The following is a 25,623-nucleotide window of genomic DNA, read 5'->3' as shown; positions in this document are numbered from 1 at the left end:
AATCCTCACAAATTCACCGAGGTACTTTAGCTTCCTTGGATCCACTGAGTGCCCTAAAGTCAGAGTACAACTTACTGTCCATTTGCTGTGTCTTTCTAAGACATTCTTACTGATGGAGGAGCTCTTTAGGTTGTGAATCTAATTGCATGTCACAAAATAAGAAATAGTAAAGTAAAGGATGAAGTCAAATGGCCACTAATGTAAATGTTTGAAAAAAATGAAAGTGACAGACATATTGGTTTAAGGGAAAAATATAGAAATATGCATGGGAGTCATGCCAATGGAATAAAAGTCTTAGGGAAAAAACTGAAATAGCCTTTTACAAAACAGATTGAAAGCTGGCACTTAGCACATTGCTTGGCAAATATAAAATACTTAATTAATGCTTTATCTACATATCTATTTTAGAAAAGAATCTAGTGAAGAAATGAAAAAACAAGCCCTTAATTTGGAAATGGAGAAAAAAAGTGAATTGAGGCAATCTCAGTAGTGGCAAAGAGAGAAAATGAAAAGGAATATAAAGTGTCATTATATGATATCATCAGGTAAATTTTAAACTAAGAAAATTTCCTTGAATTGTGAGTGAATTATCAACCCCAAACTTCTCAAATAACAATTTTTCACTCACATGTCACAAAATCATCTAAAATAACTGTTCATAGTCAATTCAGGGAGACATATTTGAAAAACAATGTTCTGACCTGTATTTTTGCTTCATTAAAAATTTTCTGAAAATGTAATATAATTATGTTAATTATTAGTAATTTATGATCAATGTTAACATTAATAATGGATAAAGAATTAAGAATGACAGAGTTGTTCTCTTTAATTTTTAATCTATGTCTTATAAAGAAGTGCATTTTGTTTCACATAGAGAACATTTCTTTCATATCTATAACATTTGTGTTTTGTTGACAACTTCCTCTGCAAAATGATGTCAAAGGTAAGATTATATTAAAATGAAGTCTATTCAGTAAAAGTTCTAAGAATCTTACTGTATGTGTTTAAAAGTTTTAGAGAATTCTACTACAAAGCAGGTTGTATTATAGAAAGTTCTGGGATATATTTTGAATGCTAAATAGCTATGATACAAATTTATATTTATTAAAATAATAAATTATATAAAAGCTTTATTTATCATTAATTGCTATCAAGAAATTATAAATAAACAACAAACATATTTGGATCATTCAAGCACCCTTACCAGTTCATGGCCTTTAATAGAAAAACTCCATTGAATAAATTAGTTGAAAAATTCAGGCTTTTAAAGAAAAAGAAAAATCTAATTTGGAGCTTTGAAATTTTTAAAAGATTATTTAGTCCACTCTCCTCCTCCTGTTCAACTGTAAATGTAAGTCATTGTCTATCTGTAGTCTGTCCCAGTTAAGTGATGGATAAGTCATAAAGATAGTACATTGAAATACATATTGAAAAAAAAAATTCCCAAGCTCCCCATAAAATTAAAAGCCCTTTTAAATATCAGCATTCTATCAGGCATTAGATACAACTTTCCTTCCAAAAGTAAAAATGAGCATCACATAGATGGAAAGGTGCATGGTGTGTGATCAGGCAGCACCATGTAACACTTGAGGAACTTCAAAGAATATCAGGAGTAAAAGATGTCAGCAAGGAAGTTTATGAAAGGAAAAAGGCTACTTATATGACAAAAGTGAAGGAGGACAGACCAAGAGCTATAGTGTTTCCATGGTATCCTTTAAATGTCAGGAGAAAATGAGATGGATTCCTCGTGCATAACATTGCACAAGACAATAGTTATTGGTCAATGAGCAGGTGTAAATGAATTGCAATCTGCATTATTGTAGAGAACTTCCAAATACATGAGATCAAAGATCCATTTGAACATTTAACTTAGAATAGAGTTATGAACCCAATTCAAGTCATAGTACTCATTTTTTCAATATGGCTTTGTGAGAAATAAATACTTCTCTCTTATATTTAATAATCAATTACTGTATTAGTATCAAGTTTTCCCCCTTTTCTAATTCCTTATCAGAAATCAATCAATGTGGGAAGCCTCTTGTAAAGATTTATCAGGTCAAGATCTAATTAGACAGTAAAAGAAATTCTAAGTTTAAGCTAATGAGTATATTTCTGCTCATTACGTTTGCTTATACAGGTCCTGGGAAAATGTTGATTCTCTCTATTATTAAGGCACATGATATGGAAGTTGATGTCTCTTTGACCAATTTCAGTGACCTAAATCACATACTCCCATGATAGCCCACCTCCCATTTGATTAAACAGAGCTAATTAGGCATCCTTCAGGAACCTCTTTGAAGTCCATAGAGACTATCATTAGGGGGTTTTGGTCTAAAAAAGATGGCCAAATGCCCATTCTTTTATTTATAATCTGCTGGCTTTATAAATTAAATGATTAAATTACCTAGATACTATGTCTCTTGAAACTTTTTAAATGTCTCTTAAGAAACCCACCAGGAAATGCACATATATAGACATTTAGAAGAATCTAGAAAACCTTTCTGGTTTTTGATAATCTGGCTTAGCATGTGACAGGCTTTTGGACTTTACATACTCTTCCTTTGCATCTATGATTTGTTTTTTATCCTTGGAATTTTTCATGCTGTATACTTAAATGAAGGAGTATTCTTGGCTGGCTCATATAGGATTGCAAGAGCAAACTGTTAATTTTTCCAGTGTGAGTATTTGCACCTCAGAAAGTAACAAGTGCTATAAATCAGTGCTTGGTTTTTGTTTTGTTGATTTTCTAGATGTAAGTGATAAGGAAAATGTTAACAATGTAGATTGATTTAAGTGTGTTGTGCATATATTTATTTGGAGAGGCAGTTTTTAAACATTTACCAGCTCACCTTTCTTTAAAGATTTCAAGTTTTAGAGGGGAGAGTCTTGATGGCCAGTCTCAAGTGTCTAATGACTCTTCACTTATGGAATCAGAGATGGAAAAATCAATGTACCTCATTGTACCTCAATGTACCTCAGTGAGATCTCATCCCTTCCTACAAAATCTACAGACCTTTCCTGTTTTCATGTTGCCCCAGTGCATGAAATATTCTTAGATGTAGAGCTTCCCTGCATAAGAGGTCATGAAGGACTCAAGCTTTATCTATGTCAACTACAAGTAGTAAAGAGAATTTGGTGGAAGCTAAATGTAACAAGTCCAGGAGGTGGGCTCTAGAGGTACCATTACTGATCTCCTCTCTCTGTTATGACTGATTGACCATAGTACTTGAGGCCCAGAGTGCCTCTATTAACTGAGATAGTGGTATCCTATGTCCTGAACCCTATTTTCTTTATCCCTGTCCTACTCTCCTAGTTCTGGTCCCAACATATCTAGCTACTACTCCAATGGATGTTTCCTGTTGAGCATTAAAATTCTCCTTATTTAAGTGAAAGCACACCAGAATTTAGGTGTCATTGACCTGTCTGACTCATTTGTAAAAAAGATTCCTAAGTCCTAAAATGAAAGTGACAAAACTCAGTGATTCTTTCCCTGACCTCATGAATATACAATAACTTAAAAACACAAATACAGAATTCATCTATTATAATATTTATATTTTGATATTGTATGGAGTAGTTTTCTTTTACAATGTGGTTTTAAAATGATTATTAATTTTAATTCCATCTTGGCATCAAAAATGTTCTGCAGTAATGAATTTCTATTCACTGTATAACCAAATCAAATTAGATTACTCTAAAATTCTAAAAACTATTTTTAAAAGTGATAATTACACAGCAACTTTGTCACATACGAGGTATTTCATATCATAAAAATGATTAAAACAAAGCAATGAATCCTTGAAGCAAATTCTACAGAAAGCCCCCAGAGCTTGCCCAGTTTACCTGAAGTGGGAGACTTGCAGCGCTCAAGCTCCAAAGGAACAGGACTATCAGTGAGCTCAGTCATACCTAAAAACAAAAAAACAAAAAAACAAAAAAAAAAAAAACTGAGATAAAATCCCAATGCTTTAAAGTTCTGGAAAGATTTCAATTTACAGATTCATTGTAAGAATGATAAGAAATAGTTATTTGTGAAATAAAATTTCCCATCTTGATTCAGTTAGCACATAAATCAATTTAATAATTTAAAGACAATAATTGACATAGAAGGAAGATATATAAAATAATTAATCGACAAACAAGGGGAACTTGAACATAGCTGATGGAAAGAAATAAAATGTCATGCTTTGAATTTTCATACAATAATGGGGAAAATCCAGTAATTATATTGATGATATTAATTGTATCCGTATAGAGATCTGAAATAAGAGCTTGATTCCTTAAATATTCTGGCTTAGACCTCTCTTTTTTTTTTTTTTTTCCAGGCAGGTGAATAGCTGAGGCATCCAAAACATAGTTATCTGTTGTTCAGGATTTCTAAGAATAAAACTTCCATAAATTTTTTTCATCACAAAATTTTTTAAATTACACTGATTAACAAAGAGGCATTTGCTATGTATTAGTGCTTCTTTTTTCTTATATGGAATATTTATATTTATATAAACCAAATATTATAAATGCCCACTTTCTATTACAAAGACAAACAATTTCCCCCCCCCACTTTCTTTTTTGTTCTTTTACTATTTATTATGCACTTTCTTTTCTTGAACAGCAAAATCCCAGACACATAGTAAATGTTTAATAAATATTTAGTTGATCATTAGTCTTTAATAGTTTTGCATAATATTTGCTTCCTATGGGAAAAAAAATCATCACTATGTTACAACTAGAAGTTTACCATGTCTTCTCCCTTACTTTTGGGGAGGGGTGCCACGTGTTTTTTTGTTTTTTTGTTTCTTGTTTGTATAACTACCTAACAGAGTATACCTCAAAACCAATTTTGAAAATAAAAAGGTAGCTTTTGTGTCAGTTGACTAAGTCTTTTCCTTATCCTAGATTTCCCTCAGGTAAAGTAAATTTTATTTTTATCTGCTCAATAATCTTAATGATATATATCTATATATAAATATAAACATGTATCATATTATATATTTTGATTTTCTGTAATTTTATTTTACATAAACATTTAAAAATTGAATTTTACTTGTATTTTTATAGTAATATCTCCTTATAGAAAAATACCCCACTTATCCAGCCATAAGACTTATGATAACTTTAAGCAACCTGAATGTCTACAAACTTGGAAATAAAAAACATAATAGCATAATAAAGAAAATAGCCACTATAAAGGTCATATACTTTACTATCTGGGGGAGACATGGAGGCCCTTATTCATTATTGACTCATAGAGTAAAATAAAGTTACTAAATAAATAAGATAAAGTAAGTAAATTCGTGTTTTAAATGGTTTAACAAAATTTTTAATCTGTTTCCTCATATATCTTTTTTTCATTTACTAGAAGATTAAAAGTAACAGTGAACAAGTAGTTCTAGAGACAGACATACTGATAACAGCAAGATATGACATCTGAAAGTGTAGGAGAAGACAGAAGTAGTATAAAAAGCAAGCAGAAGAACTATAGGGCCATCATTACCTATGGCAGGTAGAAAAGCAAAAAGCACTGTACACTCAATACGAGAAGGCGAAGAGCATCACTTTCTTACAGCATAGTACAATGATCATTGTTCATAATGTTGACCCTGAGTCATCAAGAAAAGGTTAAAGTATGTTGACCATGCTCTGTTTAACAAGTCAAAAGATAAAATTTAGAAAATGTAACATTACATTCTAGAAATTTTTTACAAAAATTATTTGAAATAAAAAAGGTTTTGGTATTTAAATGGGTCAATGGCTTCAATTATCTGGAAAATGCTCTTTTATAAAAGAGAAGCAGAAGGAAAGGAAATAAAGATTTATTAAATAGCTACTATATGCCTGGCATTGTGGTAAGATACTTATTATTTAATTTGATACTCACAACAAGTCTGGGATGTAGATGCTATTATTTTTCCAGTTTACAGCTGAGGCAAAGATTAAGTAATTTAAGCAACCTAGCAAGCAAGTATCGAAATCTAGATTTGAACTCAGATTTTTCTGGCTCCAGCCTCAGCTCTCTATCCACTGAGCAGCCTAGCTGTCCCTAGTTCTTATCTCTTATACATATACATTTGATTATGTATCAACTCAAATATCTTCAATGGTTTCTTATTGCTTACTAGTGAAATCCCTTGGCTGGATTTCAATGGTCTCCCACAATATAATATCACTGTATTTTTCCATTTTCCAGGCAAATTGGACTGCATACTCTTTTCCTGAGCTTTTTCCGTGTTTATGCTTTTAGTCACGTTTTGTCTTGTTTGGAATTTCTCCATCTTTCTTTTATCCTGAATTTTTTTTTCAGTTCATTTCCTTATTAACCCAGATGTTAACCCTGGATCTCTTTTTCTGCCTGTTGCAATTTCCTGCTTTTTAACTCTTCTGAAAATGGCTCTACTGATTTTTACCCCCCTTTTTTTTTTTATCATGCCATATGCCATACTCTATCAAGTTACCTGAAAATTAAGTCTTGGCCTGATTGGTCCTATAGTTTTTGTGTGCTAAATGACTGTGTGATAAAATGTGGGAGAAAAGAAAAATGCCTTTAGAAACCCTGATTTCTTGGATAGTTTGAAAGTTAATGGCATGGTTTTTTCCCTAGCCCTAACCTCTATTTTGTCACATTAATGATTTTTCTTTTTTGAGATGTGCTCCCTCCCCAGTGATCTTTCAAGCTAAACAAATGGTATTTTAAATGTGTTTTTTAATTATTGTCTTCTTTTATTTTATTAACATTTAAATTATAGAAATATTGGATTAGGAACATTTACTTATCATTCTTGATCTATCTTTAGTAGATCTCAAAAATTCAGCAAAGGAGAGGCCAGGTCACAAGACCTTAAATTTTTAAAGAGAATTGGTCCTAACAAATGATATGCTTTCAAGAATAAAATCCAGATGATGCAAACCCACATGATTCTAAAGAGGAAAAAAGAGTAAGATTGACAGGAAAGAGTATATTGAAAAACCATATGCTGGGACATTTGTGTATAATATTAAAGGTAAGAAGAAACAACTTAAAATTAATGCATAAAATAAACAGATCTGTTTCTTAGAATGGATGCTTTGGCCACTATGTGTAATCCTATAGTGATGCTTTATCATGATGCTGAAGGGAACTGGATTATGAAGGGCGATGCCAGTGGAACACAACCTTTGGCAGAGTCTAACATGCTATAATGACTTTGAATATAGCTTCTGTGATATATTATGTCTAGGTGGTACAATGAATGGAGAGCTGAGCTTAGAGCTGGGAAGAACTGAATTCAAATATAGCCTCAGAAACTTTCTAGCTGACCTTAGGTGAGGCGCTTAAACTGTTTGCTATTAGAGAAGGAAATGACAAGCCACTCTAGTAGTTTTGCCAAGAAAACCCTTGGACAAAGTCCACAGGGTCACATAGAGTCAGAAATGACTGAATGACAAATTGTCTTTTTTTTCCCCCTGAGGATCAGGCTAGCTAAGCAGGAAGAAAGTCATAGTCTGATAGACTGATCATGAAGTGATGATGACTTTTTTGGTTCTGGTAACTGATAAAACAGAATAAAGTACTAAATGATCCTCCTCCTCCTCCTTATGGTCTTCCTTTTGCTCCTTCGGTAGTAATGGAAAAGTAGTAGAAAAATAGGAGCTAGGATGCTAAGAAAAATGCAGTTTTTAGTCTGCTACAATGTATATTTATATCCATTTATATCTATATCTATATATATATAGCATATCCCAAAGGTCTTGGTAAAATTTTAAGCTTTTAAATGATCAATAATCAAATTATTATCTTAGAATTACGCTAAGACTTTTAGGACATACTGAATACTGAAAACTATCTATCTTTATGTATTTAAATATCTATATCTATATCTATACTATATAAACATCAACTATATAAACATACTAGTACTCTGTGAGACTATTATCCAATGAGCATCAAGTAGATATGCTACTAAGGGAACTAAATCATATCAATATTAATATTGCTACTATTCATTATAAACAAAATATTGCTGAATGGAAGGATGGCTTACAGATTTTCCTTGGAAAGGCAAATAAAGAAATTGGGTAAGTTGAGTTTATCATGCATAGAAAAGCAACGGGATACATAATTTCACTTGATCCTCTTATATTGAATTGTTCATGGTAAGTATTTACAAAAATATTCCCATGAAAGTAATTGTGATTTGTGTGTTAACATGAATTGCAGAAAGTGAAGAGACTAAAAACATTCTGTGAGGAATTTACTAAGAATTTCTAAATTACATTTAAAAATTATTTTGATACTTAGTGATTCCAACTGAAAGGCAGAAATAGGGAGGATGATAAAAAATTTATTGGAAAATGTGGTTCAGAATTAAGGAATGCAAGAGACTAAAGGCTTGCAAACATCATGGAAGTCTCGTGCCACAAGCATCAATGTTTTTAAAAAGATTGGGGTATAAGCACCAAATAACAATATCCAAAAAGGGGAACATTTTATTATATTTAAATATTTAGGAAACAACTTGTTACTGAATCAGCCATTTGTATAAGTTAGAACACTGGTCTATGAAAGAAACGATAAAAATAAGTACAAAACTAGAAAAAACCATAAAATGAGAAAAAAAAGATGTGGCATATTATTAAAACAACTGCATTTTTAGCTGTCTTAACATTTACTAATTTTTAAATTGGAAAATGGCATTGACATTGTTTATAATAATTTCACAAAAATTAAATTCATGAAAATAAGGGGAAAAACAAAGGAACTTAGAAACCACCTCAGTGATTTTGTCAAATAAAGATGACAGCCAAAGTCAACAGTGGTTGACTCATTTATTGAAAAATGTAGCGTAGTGAAAGATTATGAGTAATAATGCCTCATACAAAAATAAAAAACAGTGGAGAGAAAAACTAACATTTAAAGTTGAGCAACAAACCCAACCAAGCAGCATCGTATCAAAGAAGTTTAAGGACTAAACTGAGGAGGATATCAGACAGATGAAACATGGAAAAAAGATCTGTAAAGATTTTTATTAAAAACTTCTCTATCAAAAAGGCAGCAAAGTTACTATATTAGAACTTTAATACCACAGTCCTTAATTTGCTGAATTAGAAAGTGGAAACAACACTGAACAAAACAAAGATTGAAAAAAGAGCTGAATTAGACCCTAAATTAGACCAAGTACCAACCCAGTTTCAAGAGTGATTCAGAAATTATCTGGGAAATGTCTTCTATGCTTATTATACATTTCTCTTCTTCATGTATTTGCAGTGAAGCCAAACTGGTCTTCTTGTTTTTCCTCATGACATTCAGTTTTTCCTTCATGACACTCAAGTCTCCCTTCTTTAAATGTTGGCACTGGCTGTCTCTGTGGTCAGTGGGAATACTTCCTTATTTTTGCCTGGAATCCTTTGTCTCCTTAAAAATTTGGTTTAAAGCCTTCTCATCCACTAGCTGCTAATACCTCCCCACTAATATTTTTTTTTTTGTTACACATACACACACACACCTGCATATACACATTTATATGTTGTCTCCCAGAAAACAGGTTGTTGAGAAAGGGGAAAACAGGGGTAATTTAAGTTAGAAAAATTGGGTAATTAGAAAGATGATGGAAGAAAATGAATGAATTTCAATTTGAACATGAAGAGTTTCATCAGGACATCCAAGGGTGAATTTCTATCAGTAGCTAGCACTGTGGATCTGGAATTCAGAAGTTAAAGATTTGAGCTGCCTATATGTATCTGGGAGTCATCTATACTCAGATTATACTTGAAACTATTAGATTTGAAAAATTCACTGAGAGTGATTATAGCAGGATATAGGATGGAGTCTTGAAAGACACACATATTTTGTAAGTAGCAATGGTTCAACAAAAAAATGGTGCACAGGGGCAGTCAGGTAGAAGAATCAGAAGAGACTTCTGCTAGGTAAATGAAGGAAGGAGAAAGAGTGTCTAGGAGATAATTAGCAGGGTCCAAAGATTCAGAGAAGTCAAAGAAGATGAGAGCTAAGAAAAAGGCCATTTTGTAATTGAGATCATTGCTACGCTTGGAGAAGGCAGTTTCAGTACTGTGGCAATGTCAGAATGTTTGTTTAATATAGAGTTGAAAGAGAGTAGATAATGAGGTAGTGGAGGTAGCAAGACATCTCCTTCTAAGACCTTGAAACGGAAAAAAAGAAAAGATATAGGGCATTTGTTCACAGGAATCTCATGTTCAAGCACAGTTTTATTAGAAGATTGAAAAAACCTGAACATGTGTGTAGGCATCAAAGAAGGGGACACTGGAAAAAGAGAGACTGAAGATAAAAGGGAAAGGAAGGAATGAGTAATAGAGAATGGAGAAAAATGGAGCTAATGGAGAAAAAATAATAGGATGAGACCAAGGGCACAACCAGAAATGTTAGGTACTAGACTAACAAAGATAAAAAAAGGAAAGTGAAAAATTTTGGAGAGATTGTGGAAAATCAGGCACTGTTAGTGGAGTTGTCAATTTGTCCAGTCATTCTAGAAAACAATTTGGAACTGTGTTCCAACTATACCAATAACAGGTCTAGACACCAAAGAGGTACAAAAAAGAAGAAAAGTGCTCAATATGTTAAGAAATATGTAGAGGAGCCCTCTTCTTGGAAAATAGCTTAAACAAATTATGGTATGTGAATAATAAAATATTATTGAACCATAATAAATGATTAAATAGAGTGAAGTAAGAAGAAAAGGAGAATATGTACAATGACGTTATAAAGAAAACAACTTTGAAAGACTATTCAGAATTCTAATCAATGCAATGTGAAACCATAATTCCAGAGGACTGGTGATGAAGCATACTTCTAGTCAGAGAGATGAGACCTTAAATGCAGAAAGGCACACATTTTTTTTTTTTTTTGGTTATGGTGAATGGGTATTTATTTTGCTAGTTTATGCTTATTCAAAAAACTGTTCAATGGGGAGAATACAAAGGAGAGAAACGTTCTTAAAAGTAAATGATTTTTAAAAACCCAATTAATAGGTTAGCTTTGAGAAAGATAAAAGTCAATGTCTTCTTTAGAGGTGACCAATGGAGGAGCGGATAAGTAAAATATATATCAGATTTTGGAAACATATATAAGGGACATGAGTGAGCACACAATAAAATGTGATGAGTGAAGAGGTCATCTGCTGAGGAGATACAGGTAGGAAAACTGTAGGAGATTTCAAGAGCTAAAATTTCAAAATAGAAACTCTGGATTGAGGCAGAATGAGCCAAATTCTAATATTTCTAGGTTAGGAATAAAATAAATTTAGTGAAAAGATCTTAAGAATGAATCCAGTTAAGAATGCAGTCAGAGCTGTGATTCTGCTAGAGGGAGAGGGATTAAATAGCAATTCAAAATGAATGGAAAAATGGTGATAATAGACAAAAAGGAAGATACAATGCCTCAATTCTTGTTTTGCTTTTCTTCAATACCAAGAAGAAATGCCTTTCATGATTCAACAGGGATAAATACAAAGTATTATACTCAAATGCAAAAAACAAATATATGTTTAAAGGACAAGATGGTAGCCATATAGATGGCTATATAGTAGGTTTTTTTGTGAAAAAATATGTGGAAGGTTAAGTGGATTGTAAATTCTATATGAACCAAAGGAATGGCATGAAGGTCAAAGTAGCTAATGTGATTTTTGGCTATGTTATGTATGAAACAGTGTTCAGGATCAAAAGAGTGCTATTTTGTCTAATTTTATGAATTACCTTGGTATGTTAATTGATATGATGCTAAATATATAGATTAATTAGTATAGATTTTAAAATTTTGTTTGTTTTATTTCTATAACTACTATCTTGCAGATTAATTCATGTCCTAGATGCTTCTTGATAGGTTTTATTTTCAGATAGTTTATAAATTTTGTAGTTAGCTTAAATTTATTTTTTCTCTTCTTGCTTTTGATGCACAAAAATGTTTAATAGTTTTGTGGATTTGTCTTATATTTTGCTAACTTGCTGAACCTATAATTACTTAAATTGCTTTTTTTCATTAAATTGTCAAGGGTTTTCCAATGATGCCAATATAATACCTACAAATAGGGATAATTTGCCTCTTTGCTTATTCATTTGATTTCTCTTTCTTGTATTATTATAGATAGCATATAGTTACAGTATAGTGGAGAAAATGGATATGCTTATTTTATATCTGAATTTATTAAGAAAGCTTTTAATATTAATCCATTATAAATAATTGTTACTCTTAAGTCATTCAAATACATTTGAACACATTAAGAAAAACTCCTTCTAATTCAATACTTTTTAGTGTTTTTTGTTTATGCATAATGAATTTTGCTCAAAGCTTGCCAGTATTCATTTATATGATTATGTTATTGTTGTTATTCTGTGTAAGAGATACAATTAATCCTATTGTATTTGGCCCAGGCCAGACCACCTTGGAAATACTGGATGTCAAATTACAGGAAGAACAATGAAAAACTGAAACATATCCAACTCGAGACAATTCCTCACATTCCATTTAGACATGAAGACACTAGGACCTACCCAAAGTGAAGATCTCACTATGTGCTGCACAGCTGTCCCCTTTTCCCCCATGGAGAATAACTTTGCGACTAAGACTTTCAAAGAACAACCCCACCATCTCCCTTCTCATTTTTATCCCAAGGGAATTAATTGATTCAGCTTTTGAAATTCACTCTTGGGGTAAGCAGTCTTGGTTGATTAATGAATGAAAACACCTCAACCCATTATATATAGTCAGTCCCAGATTACATTTCATTTGGCATCCATGTATCAAGGCACCTTGGCCTAACTAATATGGACTATTTTAGGATCTGCCTTGCCTCAGAACTTATGTTCCCTTTCTCTACCCTCTTGGAACTTTTTACCTCTTGCTATTGTTCTAGTAACAACAATTTAATTATGAAATAATGAAGAATGACTATCTAGTCAAATTCTAAGAAACAAAAGAAGCTGTTTACATTCATTACCTCCAATACCCTGCTCTTATTTCTCACCATTTGTATTCTGACTCCCTACTGTATCAATGAACTGAAATTCATTCTCCTAACTTATCAAGGGATCCCCTTTATAAAAAAAACAGAGTCTTGTTATCATTCCTTCCTCTTTACTTCCAAAGAGCTACATTTTAATTTTAATAAGGAAGAAAAAAAGTTTAGCAACATTAATCAATGTATCCAAAGCCTGACATCATACACACACATTCCCTCCATACACACAACACACACACATACAGTGTAGCATATCCATGTACCCTTCTGAGAAAGAACTGGGGATGATGTCTTTTCATATATCTTCTTTGTGGCCAAATTTGGTCATTAATAATTTTGTTAGCATTCAGGTTCAATTGTTTTGTTTCTTATTCTTCCAATTATCGTCCATTTCTATTGTTGTCAAGTATATCTGTTTTTCTGATTCTGCTTTTTTCACTTTATATCTGTTAAACATTTTTTCATGTTGCTCGATAGACATCATATTGATCATTTCTTAAAGTATTGTAGTATTCCATTGCCTCACATACCACATTTTGTTTAGCCATTCTCCAATTGTTTGGGAACTAGATGGACTTGGGAAGATCTGAATTCAACTTCTTATTTACTAGCTGGATGATTCGGGCAAATCATTTAATCTCTCTCAGTTTTCTTATTTGTAAAACAAGGAAAATAACAATGTCAACCTCACAGGGTTGTTGAAAATCAAATGAAATAATCTATATAAAACATTTTGCAAACCTTAAAGCGCTATTCCCAATCAAATAGTATTTCCATAGATATTTCTGGTGTATATTGAGCATTTCTTTTGTCAATGATTTTAAAGGATCTGCCAGTAGGGAAAAGATTCTGGGAAGATAGCTGAGTAGGTTGACAGATTTCAAGCTCTCCTAATTTCCCCCACCAATAACAGAAATTTGTGCCTCAAAGTGAACATAGACTGGTGAAAAATCAAGAAGAGTTGGAGCAGAACAAGGGTCCTCCTCATATAACCCGAGAAGATCTGAAGAAAGACCTGAACTAGGGAATTAAGCTATTTGAAGTGCAAACACCTACAGGCTAGTTCCACAGAAACTTCAAGTAGGGACTCCTGAGGATAGCTAGCTATGGTTGAAGCCTCAGCTCCTTACCCAAAGGGAATTTATAAAAGAATTTAAACATCAAATGAGAGACAGTGAGGAAGAACTAAAAAAAAAAAACTATCCAAGAAAAACAAGAAAATTATGGAAAAAAAGTTAACCAACTTGAAAAGAAAGTACAGAGTGTCAAAGATGAAAATAATGCTTTGAAAATTATAAATGGGCAAGGAGAAGTCAATGAAGCTAAAAGAGACCAAAAAATAACAAAACAAATTTTAAAGAATGAGAAAATAGAAAAGAATGTGAAACATAGAAAAATGACAGATCTGGAAAACAGATCAAGAAGAGAAAATATAAGAATAACTGGACTACCAGAAAGTTCTGACCAAAAAGAGAACCTTGATACAATAATGCAGGAAATAGCCCAACAAAATTGCCCTGGAGTGACAGAATATGAGGGAAAAGTGATATAGAAAAAATCCACTGATCATCCCTTCAAAAAGACCCTTTGTGGAAAACACACAGGAATATAATTTCCAAATTTCAAAACCCCCAAATCAAAGAGAAAATTTTGTAAGAAACAAGAAAAAAAATTCAAATATGTTGGAGCTACAATTAGAATTGTACAAAATTTATTATCAGCCACAAAAAAAGGACTGCAGATCCTGGAATCATATCTAAAACAATCAAAAGAACTAGGCCTGCAGCCAAATATATCATATCCAGCAAAATTATTTATAATTTGAATAATTTTGATACAAATTTATAAATTTGAGAAAAAATGGACATTCAAAGAACTTGCAGATTTTCAGGATTTTCTATCAACCAAACAAGAATCTAACAGAAAAGTTAACATATGAGCCAATATCAAAAATCAATTTTAAGGAACTCAACACAGACAAACTGCTTAAACATAGACAAATTTTTAGTTTGTTTATGTGTATGTGTGTATGTGTTTTACATAGGAAATGTATGCTGTATATTTAAGATTCATACCAACAAAAGGGTAGCTTAAAAGAAAGAGTGGCAGAGTAAAGATGAAAATAGTAATCATGTTATACAAATGAGGTGCAGAGGAAGAATAGACATCGAGGCATTACCAAGGGGAGGAGGGTTTGTAATTCTGAAAACCTATTCACATTGGGAATGGCTTCAACAGGCAACACTACAAATATATGATGAAGAAAATAGCATCCTCCAAAATCTATAAAGAAATAAGGGGATAGGGATGGGCAGATAGGGAAGCAAAGGATGAGAGAAGAAGGCAAGGGAGGGAGTCTTGGATGGGGGGAGGTTAAGTTATGCAAGGCAAGTTGTGGAGCAGAATTTAATTAAAGAATCAATAAGGACAGGAATGACGTGTGTGTATGTGGGGTGTGTGTATGTGTATGTATATATCTACATATGTAGATATGAAATACAATTTTTCTTAACTGTAATTAAGGGATTATGGTTGCGGGTAGTAGAGGGGGATGAAAAGAGGAAAAAAAATAAAGTAAATAAGGTCCATAGCAGAGAACTAAAGAACAATTTATAAAGAAGTAAAAAAAGGACATTCATTCATTAATATAATTTCTTCTACTGATATATATACTTTCTTGATCTGGTAATTTTTTTTTTTTGTTTGGTTTTATTTTGTTTTGTATTCCTTTTCTGTTTTTCTTAGTTTTTTTCAAATAAAATAAATAAAAATGTTGGGGGAAAAAAAGAATTTGCCAGTAGTGGAATCGGGGGCAAAAAGTAGTTATTTATTTGCATATTTCCAAACTGCTATCTAGAATGGTTGTATCAATTCACAGCTCTAGCTATAATGCGCTACTATGCCTATCTTTTCACAATCCCTTCCTCTTTGCTAATGTACATGAAGTGAAATCAATAATTATTTTGATTTGATGTACATTCTTTTATGACTGTTAATAGTTTGCAGTTCTTATTTTGAGACTTGATTGTTCATATTTTATGAATACCTATCTCTTGGGGGATAGCTTTTGGTCTTCAAGCTGTTTATATATCTTGGCTATCAGGCCCATAATTAATATGTTTAAGATTAAGATCTTTCTCCCACTTGAACAATTCCCTTCTAATCCTACATAAATTAATTTTATTTGAGCAAAAGTTTTTCACTTTCACATAACTAAATTTATCTCTATTACTAACTCCCTCCTTTCCTATACCAGTGAATTGTATTTGATCCACTTCTTTTCTAATTTTTTATGAGATGATTTAAAATATTCATATAATATATCTATTTTGAATTTCTTATGGCACATGGGAAAAGGTACTGATTTAAACCTAATTTCTGTTTTCCAGTTTTCTCAGTGGTACTTATAAAATAAGGAGTCCCCCTCCCCAAGTTATTTAGAGTTTATAAAGTTGAAATATTCTTGTTATTCATTCTCTAATTAGTTTCATTTCCATTTTTTAAACTAATGCCAACTGTTTTTGATAATTGCTATTTTATAACAGAGCTTATTATTTCCCTTTTTGTCATTCATTTTCTTTATTATTGTCTTTTATAGTTTAGATCTTTTGTTTTTCCAAGTAAATTTTAAATGATTTTATCTAAATCATTTAAGAATCTTATCTTTTAAGATTCTATCAGTCTTATTGATCACAGTCCACAATACCCTCTGCCTCTGAGACCTCTTTGGAGAGCAGAAAGCGGAGCTACTCCCCAAACCTCCATTTAATAAAGGCCCAGAGGTCAGCTATCTCTTCATTTCCCTTTTAACTGCTTTCTTTTGTTAGATGCCATTCCTTTTTCCTCATTCACTATTTTTCAGCTTCCTTTTGTGTGTTGTCTTTCCCCTTTAGATTGTAAACTCCTTAAGGGCAAGAATTGCCCTTTTTTTTTTTTTTTTTTTTTTTGTATTTGTATGTCGATTTATTAGTATAGTGCCTGACACATCTTAGGTACTAAATAAATGTTTGTGGACTGACCAACTGAAATAATAATGCATAAAGAGAACAATATCTTTGCTTTACTCCTATACTTATTGGGAAAGCTTCTAGTTTCTCCCCCAATTGAACATACTGCTAGCTTTTATTTTTGGATAGATACTTTTAGAACATTAAAACGATCCCTCTGAAACTACATTTTGTAGGGGGTTTTAAATTATACTTTTTTCAAAGGCTTTTTCTTCAACTATTGACACAATGATGTAGTTTTGGATGTTTTTGTTTTAATATGATTCTGTTAATTGTTTTTCTAATATTTAACTATCATTTTATCCATGCTATAACTCCAATATGATCATAATCAATTTTTTTTGATGATAGATTTTTATGGTATTTTGCAAAGATTTTCTTTAAAAAATTTGAAATGCTATTTATTTATAATATTGTCTATAGTTCTTTTTTCTTTGTTTTATCTTTCCTGTTTCAGTTATTAGGGCTATATTTATCTGAAAAAAAAGGATTGTTAGAGATTTTCCTTCAATTTTTGAAATTAAGTTGTATAGAGTAAATATCAATTGCTTTTTAAATATTTGATGGAATTTTCTATAAATCCACCAAGATCAAAAATGTTTTGATGGGCAAAGGAGAAAAATTATCTTATAATTTGATCAACTTCTTTGTATGAGATTGAATTAAGAATTCTATTTGTTGTTCTGTTAAGTTTAGATATTTTGAATTTTTTATTTACTTCTCCATTTCCTTTAAGTTCTTCATTTTAGAATATAATTAGAGTCTAAAATTATTTTTAATTTCTTTTAGGTTTATATTTTACCTTGCTCATTTCTTTATTTTGTTAAATTGATTTTGTATCTTCTTTTTAATCGAGTTAGACTTCAATTTTGTTAGTCTTTAAAGAAAAAAGCTTTAACAGTTCTAGAGCATATTTGGCTTCTAATTTATTTCTCCTTTAATTCTCAAGATTTCCTCTTTCATGTTAATTTTGAGTTTATTTGTTGGTTTAATTTTTAAAAATGCATATTAAATTCATGCATCAACTTTTTCATTTTTATTACTATATGAAGATAGGAATAGCTTCCCTTTCCTTCCTTTCTTCTTTCCTGCCCCGCCTCAGACTTAGTTGCATCTCATCTCATGACTCTGATTCCTTCACATCATTTAAAATTGTTTATGTGATTTGTTTTTTGACCAATATATTATTTAGGATTTAATTATTAAACCTCCATTTAAGTCTATGTCATTTGTTTGGACTCTCTTAATTGATAACTATTTTAAAATTGCATTTTGATATACAAATTACATTTATTATTCTCACTTTTTGTATTTATTTGTAATTTTGTGTACCTTAATAATATATTTCTATAAAAGTGCCATATGTGCTCAAAAAAAGTTATATATTTAGTAATCCCATTCAGAAGATGCCACAAATCTTTTAGTTCTTAATTCTACAATAATTTGTTAAATTTTATATTATTGTGTTTTAAAAAAATCTTTCCAATTATCTGTAAAACTCAAAAGGAGTTACTATTTTTTTAATGTTTTTTGCAGTTTTAATTAGTTTTTCCTATATAAATTTAGATGTTTTGACAGATAAGTTTAATAGTATTGGTTTGTTGTCTTTGGTTTCTGTAAGCATAATATAATTTCTTTTTTTTTTTAATTTAATAGCCTTTTATTTACAGGATATATACATGGGTAACTTTACAGCACATAATATAATTTCTTTGTTTATCTGTTTATGTAGCAAAATTTAACTTTTACCTTGTCTGATAACATGATTTCAATGTCTACTTTTACTTATTTAGCTGCATGGTAAATTTTGTTACAGCCTTTTGTTTTGATTCTATCTATGTCTTTGGTTTTTTAGATGTGCTTTTTTTCTTTTTTTTTTAGCAAGAAATTTTGAACTTTTTTTTAATTTATAGTTCCACTCTCTTTTAATTAGATCATTTAATTTATTTACACCTAACATTATGACACGTAGGTTTATATTTTCCTCCACATGTTTCTAAGTAATGCCTTCTTTTAAAGGATAGTTTTGTTCATTCCCTCCTTTTTACATTTATTTCTAGTGGTGCCTTCTTTTAATAGATAGTTTTGTCTCCTCTCCCTTAATATTAGAACCTTATCCATATAATCAGGTTTGCTTAAACTATTTTGATGTGACAATATTTCCTACCATTTTCTTTCACTTCAGAATTTATTTCACATCTAAGATATTACATAATGAGTATCTTTGGAGAAATTAGTCACTATGAATTTATATTTTTCTTATTAGCTAATTTATTTCTGTTTTGAAAGCTCTAAGTTCTCATATTTCCTCCTTTTGGAAGTTTTTCTTAGTATTTACATTTCTCTCTTGAACCATTCTATAGTATCTTCTTGTTTTATGATTTTTTAAGATTCAATAGATTCTGTATTTCTATATACATTGGTTTAATTTCCTTTTTCTTACAATATTTATTAGTAGAGCTTTGCAATCACTTTGGTAATTTATTCTCATTCTTCCCCCTCATATAGTTGATTTATCTGTTTATATTCTAGGTTCTTCATTGAATTTTTTTCCTCCGAAATCTTTGGTATTTCAGTCTTTTAAAAAATATTCTCCCATCACTTTCTTTTTGACTTCTCCCACTGCTTAGAGGATTACCTTTGATGCTACACTGTGAATCTGTCTCAACCTCTTCTCACATTGGGAAATTTAATTTTCCCTGACCTCAGAATCTATTATAAATAGTTTCTTAGAGGACAATACTGGCCTTTAGTGGGTTTCAATCCCTTTTCCTTCAGGCCTAGTTTGTCCATTCCCACTGGTCTTCTGCTTCCATTTCTCCCTTGGCTCTCATCTTTTCTGCCATAGAGGAGAAGAATCAACTGCTGTTCTTTTTTGCAGGTTTGCAGGAGGAAGAGAAGGGTTTTCTGGACAAAGTTTCTTCAGCTTTGAGGTTTCTAACCAAGGGGATTTTCTAAGTAGAAGGCAGCCTATTCTATCTCAACTTTCTTCTGGCTTAAATGTGTGGGCAGAATCAATGGCTACCATTTGTTATCAACAAGGATAAACAAAGGTGGAGATAATACCAATAAAATCTTTGGGGCAGGAAAAGAACCTTTGTAAGCCAGTGGCTCAGACTTACAGGGAAGAGGTGTTTAATAAGTACATTAAGTAACAAATAATTCACATTTATATAACATTTAAGTTTCCAAAGCACTTTCTAAATAACAATCTCAATAAGGTATGTCTGTTTGTAAGATGAAATTAAAGGTTAAGATTTTGAATAGCTCAAACTATAGCATAATAGGAAGAGTTTTTGTTTTGTTTGTTTTTTGCTACTAACAGATATAAAGAATTATGTACCTTTATACTCTGAGTTTAACTTTTGTGATTGCCCAGATTCATTTGTATGACAATTCTGAGAGGATTTTAGGGGTGAAATGTGTAGTGTTCTTTTTGGACCCTGTATCTTTTTTTATTATAGTTTTTTAATTACCTTGATATGTGCATGGGTAATTTTTCAACATTGACAATTGCAAACCTTCTGTTCCAACTTTTCCCCTCCTTCCCCCCACCCCTTCCTCCAGATGGCACGTTGACCAATACAGGTTAAATGTGTTAAAGTATAAGTTAAATACAATATATGTATACATGTCCAAACAGTTATTTTGCTGTACAAAAAGAATTGGACTTTGAAATAGTGTACAATTAGTCTGTGAAGGAAATAAAAAATGCAGACGGATAAAAATACAAGGATTGGAAATTCTATGTAGTGGTTCATAGTCATGGATCCTGTATCTTCAGCTTCTACAGAAATTCTGTGTTGTTTCTTTGGCAGAGAATAAAGAAATGATGTTTGGCAGACACACAATATCTCTAAGGGACATATGTAAGTTGCAGGGAATTTCAAACCTCAAGTCAATTAGCTATCTGGGAAATGGATTTCATTTTAGTACCAGGCAGAGAAGGTTGAAAGCAAAGAGACAATTTTAATTTGGGGACAGTCTGTCTGGCTTTTGTCAAGCTGTTCTCTTTCTGGGAATGGTGGCTCACAGTCTCAGCATGATGAAGAAATAGTGAGCCTTTCATTATGAGGTAGAGGCTTTGTATTCACTTTCCCTTAGTAGACAGGAACTTCAATGACCAGCAGGTGAGCTTGAATAAATAAATCTCAGAGGTTTGATAACAGAGAGAAACTCACTGACCACAAAATGAGCAGTGACTCAGCAAAGACAATATATTTATAGCAGAGATGCTATGCCTAACAGAGAAACAAGATATCTAGCACAGATACTCTGTCAGCATGGAGCAGACCCAACAAAATTTCTTGATGACATTGGCAGAAGATGAGGGTAATTAAGCTGTTTTAGAAATGTTTTTTCTCTTTTAAATATGTGATCTAGCCACATATATTCTCTATGTTTGTGCCCAGGTTTCTAGGAAGAAAAATCTAATTGTCTTCATGCTATTTCTAGTGAATGCCTCACTACTTAAAATTCAATAGGCGCCAACCATTTTCCCTCCCATTTGCCAATATCATGGGTCCATACTAGTATACTCTATAAAAGGGAGGCACACCATCTCCAAGTTTCCTAATGATGGTGACTTCAATTCCAACTCTTAAATGCTTAAATCTTCATCTTCAGTAGTTCAGTAGGCCAGGACTAAAATAGCCACAATCTTGACTTTAGAAATAATAACTACTTTGTAAATTATTACCTGTATAATATCTCTCAAATGCATCTCTTGACTGATAGAAGTGCTGCCACCTTAGTTCAGGGATCCATTACCTCTTATTTGGACTACTGCAATGGCCTTCTGGTCATCTTTTTATAACTGCTATACCCTGGAGAAAGAGGAGAGACTTCCTCTTGTCAATTGAGTGCCTACACAACTACCATATTCAGTGTACCTTTCCCTCCCTGTGGTTTCTCTTTATATAATTGGTGAAACTAGATCTAACCAATAAAATACAGATTCATTTTAGTTATACTACTATTACCGTAGGTCTGGGCTTCCTGCCTCCAAAGATCTGGCATTCAGGTTTGTAAAAACAACATTCATTACATTTGGTTAATAATCAAATGTTTTAATTGATATTTCTTACTGATGGCATAAGGGATCCCAAAATATTGAAGATTCTCCAAATTCTACAATAGCCTAATCCAATCTAAGTCTTTGGGTATGCATATGCTTTTCAACACCAAAATTACTCCATACTTTAAAAAACAAAAACAAACAAACAAACAAAAAACCCCTTAAATCATAAAGTATTGAACAGTAATATTGGCTTAAGAGGGATATGGAAATATTTTTTAGATTAACCAAATAACAAACATTTATAAACACCTAGTATGGATCAGGCACTGTGCTGGACACTGAGAACACAAATAATTCCAGCTCTCAAGGAGTTTTTTACTTGATGAAGGAAAAGAGGCAAGGTATGTGTATGTGTGTATGTATATGTAATGGACTGGAGCTCAAGTTGAGGCACTGAGGTCCCAAGCACGTGAGGCTAAATAGTAATTGGACCATACTCTATTAATATATATACTTGGAGAAAGAATGGTCCCTGCCCACTCTCTATGCAAGTCCTGATGTGTTGTATAGGAAATGACGATTTTGGGGGGTAGAGGCAGAGGGGCAGAGAGAAGAGCGGAAAGAGAGAAGGCTGCCTGGCTTCTGGTGTGGCTGGCTTCTTGACTCAGCTGTACACATTGCTATTGCAATCCCCCCTTCACCTCTGATCCCCCTTTGCCTCTGATCCTTCTTCACCTCTACTGAGAATAAAGATTGAAGATTTTCCCTTAACCTGAATTCCTGACTCTGGCTGATTTTAAAATACACATTCATCACATGTATATACATAAACATATATCTACCAAATCAATATATACAAAAATAAATGCAAAATATCTAAATGTATAGTTTTTATGGAGGGAAGATAATGGTAGGGGAAAGGAAAGGACTAGAAAAATGTTATAAGAAGTCATGTTTGATTTTTCTCAAAGGGGAGAAAAGATTCTGTGATGTTAAGGGTGAAGAGGAAATGAATTCTAGGTATGGGGGACAATCTGCGCAAAGGCATAGAATTGGGAGATGGGGTGCTATGTGTAAGCAATGAAAAGAAGACCAGTTTGATAAAATTTAAAGCAGGAAAGACTGGAATATAGATTAGGATTAGTTTATGAAGCACTTCAAAAACCTTCAGAGGAATTAGATTTTATTATAGTGGAAGTAGGGAGCCACTGAAGTTTAATGAGTAGGAGAATAACCTGATCAGACCTGAAAGAAAATCATATTAGAAGATGTGTGAAGAATGAATTAGAATGACTTGAATCAAGATAATCAACTCAAGGATAATACATTCAAGAGAACTGAATGAGGGTGATAAATTAAAAGGTCATTGGAATAGTCTGAGTGAGAAGTGATAAGGTCCTGAACTAAGGTGGAAGCTGTGTAAGTAGAGAGAGGTTAGATTTGAGAGAGAATGAATGTCCAGGAGAAACCTCAAACTCAACAGCTCCAAAAAAGACTCATAATATTTCCCCAAAATTCACCTCTTTAATGAACACTTCTATTTCTGTTAAGGATATGTCCATTTTTCCAGCTTTCTGAGCATTCACAACCCAAGCTTTATCCTCAATTCTTCACCTCACATTTGCCAGATGTTATTATTTCTACCTCTATAATATCTCTCAAATGAGCTCAAGAGAAAGGGTAAGGCGTGAAATAAATATATATGAATCACTGCATATGATAATTAAAAACTCAGTCACTGCATATGATAATTAAAAACTCATGGGAGCTAAATGGCCAGCCAAAACAAATTAGAAGGGTCACATTCATTTGAAAAATTTCATTCCTTTAGAATCAGAAAATTTCAGAGCTGGCAGGTACTTTATAGATTATCTTGTCTATTCCTTTCATTTAAAAGGTAAGAGGTTTAGAAAGGATAAATAATGTTCCCCAAATTATGCAGCTAATCAGTGCCAGAGCAAATACCATCAGTTTCCTTATTCTTGACCAATGGCTTTTCCATTATTCCTCACTGCTATGTTACCACCTTACAGTAAATCAAAGTCAAGGTATAAGAGACTAGTCAATTACTATTATTGCTGACATAACTAATACATTATTTGTAACAGCTCTCTCTCTTAAAATAAAAGGTACTGACACAACACTAGTGGAACAGGGATGGCACAAATTGTATATTTCAGAACAAACACCGAAATAATGGATAAGAATCACCAGGCACATAACATTAATGTTTTTAAAGTACTTGTTGAATAACTTTATTATCAAAACAAGCATTTTACAGTTCCATAAGAAAGCAAAAAGTATGCAAACATGCTGAATGTGTTTAAAGAAACACATTATTAAGCACAGATGTACAGTTTTAACTCAAGCACAATATGAGTGTTATGAAAGCAGTTTGCCTAACCTTTATAGAACTTACTCTGATAGGAAGTACGGATCCGTTTCGTTAAATCAGGATAAAAGTTAGACAGGCCACGCATGCAAAAGTTGTCTTTGGAACATGCCAGAACACCAGCATCAGCAGCAGGCAGAGAAAAGAGAGAGAAACAATCTAAAGTGGAAATTAAGTGATGTCATAACCAGCATCTACAACAGCCAAGGTGAAGATACTGCAGCAAGTTTGGTAATCAGGTCAGAGAAAAGTTATTTAAGAAAGTAAATTAATTTAAAAAATTAAGAGGTGATGGATGGTAAGAAAGCAGTTGAAATATTGCTTAGCTGAATAATTTTGAAGCAGAAGAAAATCAAAGATTATAACCTATATGCAAAAAAAATTTTTTTTTCCTGATTTCAAAGTGACCGAGTTAATCTTTATAGAAGTTAAATTTTAAAACCTGGGGATTTCAGTTCTTAGTAATTTTGTAAAAGAATATTGAGCAGACCAATAGGATTTTTATAATTTCATTCAAATTTTTTCCCAAAGTTATAGCCCTAGAATCAGTATTTTATAATTGCAACAAAAGATTTATTATTACCAAAAGGTTTTATTCTAATCCACAAAAGTTAATTCTTAAATCCTTAAATATCACAATTTAATTAAATTATCATTGCTTATCTTCAGAATAGTTATGTTTTATTTAATATGATATCTAAAATAAATTCTCTGGGTTTTTAGACCATTTCTTAGTTTAATATTGTGAATTAATCCGATACTTCAGACAATTGTACCACTTCTGGGGTCCTCATGGAATTCATGAATTCTCTCTATTCTTGATTTTACTTTTTAAAAAAATGACTTTGTAAATGCCTATCAAATTTTCAGAAAGTCAGTTTTTTTTTTTTTTAATATCATGGTGACTTTTGTAAGTTCATGATATTGAAGGCAAAGACTCTGCCCTTCTTTTGGAGGATAATGGCAGAGCCTACATCTGTTTCTGTAGTTGTTTGGACCGTTTGTATTTCCTTGAAAGTAAACTAGAAAACTGACTCCACAGTAGGCAGTTGGTTGCCACTGTCTGTGTGTAAATTAAGAATACAAGGGAAATGGAAAGCCCAAGGGTTTTTTACAGGCATTAAAATAGGCCTAAATGTACTCTTTGAAGATTTTGGGGAAAGATTTATAAGGAGAATGAATTTGGAAATGTTTGGATTTTTTTCTCAATCAAAAGAATTATCTTCTCTCATAGCATTT

General features: G+C 32.1%; 1 protein-coding gene across 9 annotated transcripts in view; it reads right to left on the bottom strand.

The window, feature by feature from the left end:
* Nucleotides 1–25,623, bottom strand: part of STXBP5L (syntaxin binding protein 5 like) — a 397,145-nt gene that overhangs the window by 85,542 nt on the left and 285,980 nt on the right. For 6 of the 9 annotated variants that reach the window (XM_031959714.1, XM_031959715.1, XM_031959719.1 and 3 more), the window contains 2 exons: nt 24,412–24,483; nt 3,844–3,909 (listed from right to left, as the gene is read on the bottom strand). In XM_031959714.1, the coding sequence (XP_031815574.1) occupies nt 3,844–3,909; nt 24,412–24,483 (138 nt within the window). The remainder of the gene's footprint in view (nt 1–3,843; nt 3,910–24,411; nt 24,484–25,623) is intronic. The other 3 variants (XM_031959716.1, XM_031959720.1, XM_031959722.1) reach the window with 1 other exon arrangement.

Source organism: Sarcophilus harrisii, chromosome 3 (genome assembly GCF_902635505.1).
Source record: "Sarcophilus harrisii chromosome 3, mSarHar1.11, whole genome shotgun sequence".
NCBI classification, from domain to species: Eukaryota; Metazoa; Chordata; class Mammalia; order Dasyuromorphia; family Dasyuridae; genus Sarcophilus; species Sarcophilus harrisii.
Note: the sequence above shows the minus strand (reverse complement) of the source record. Positions and strands in the feature narration are given on the sequence as shown.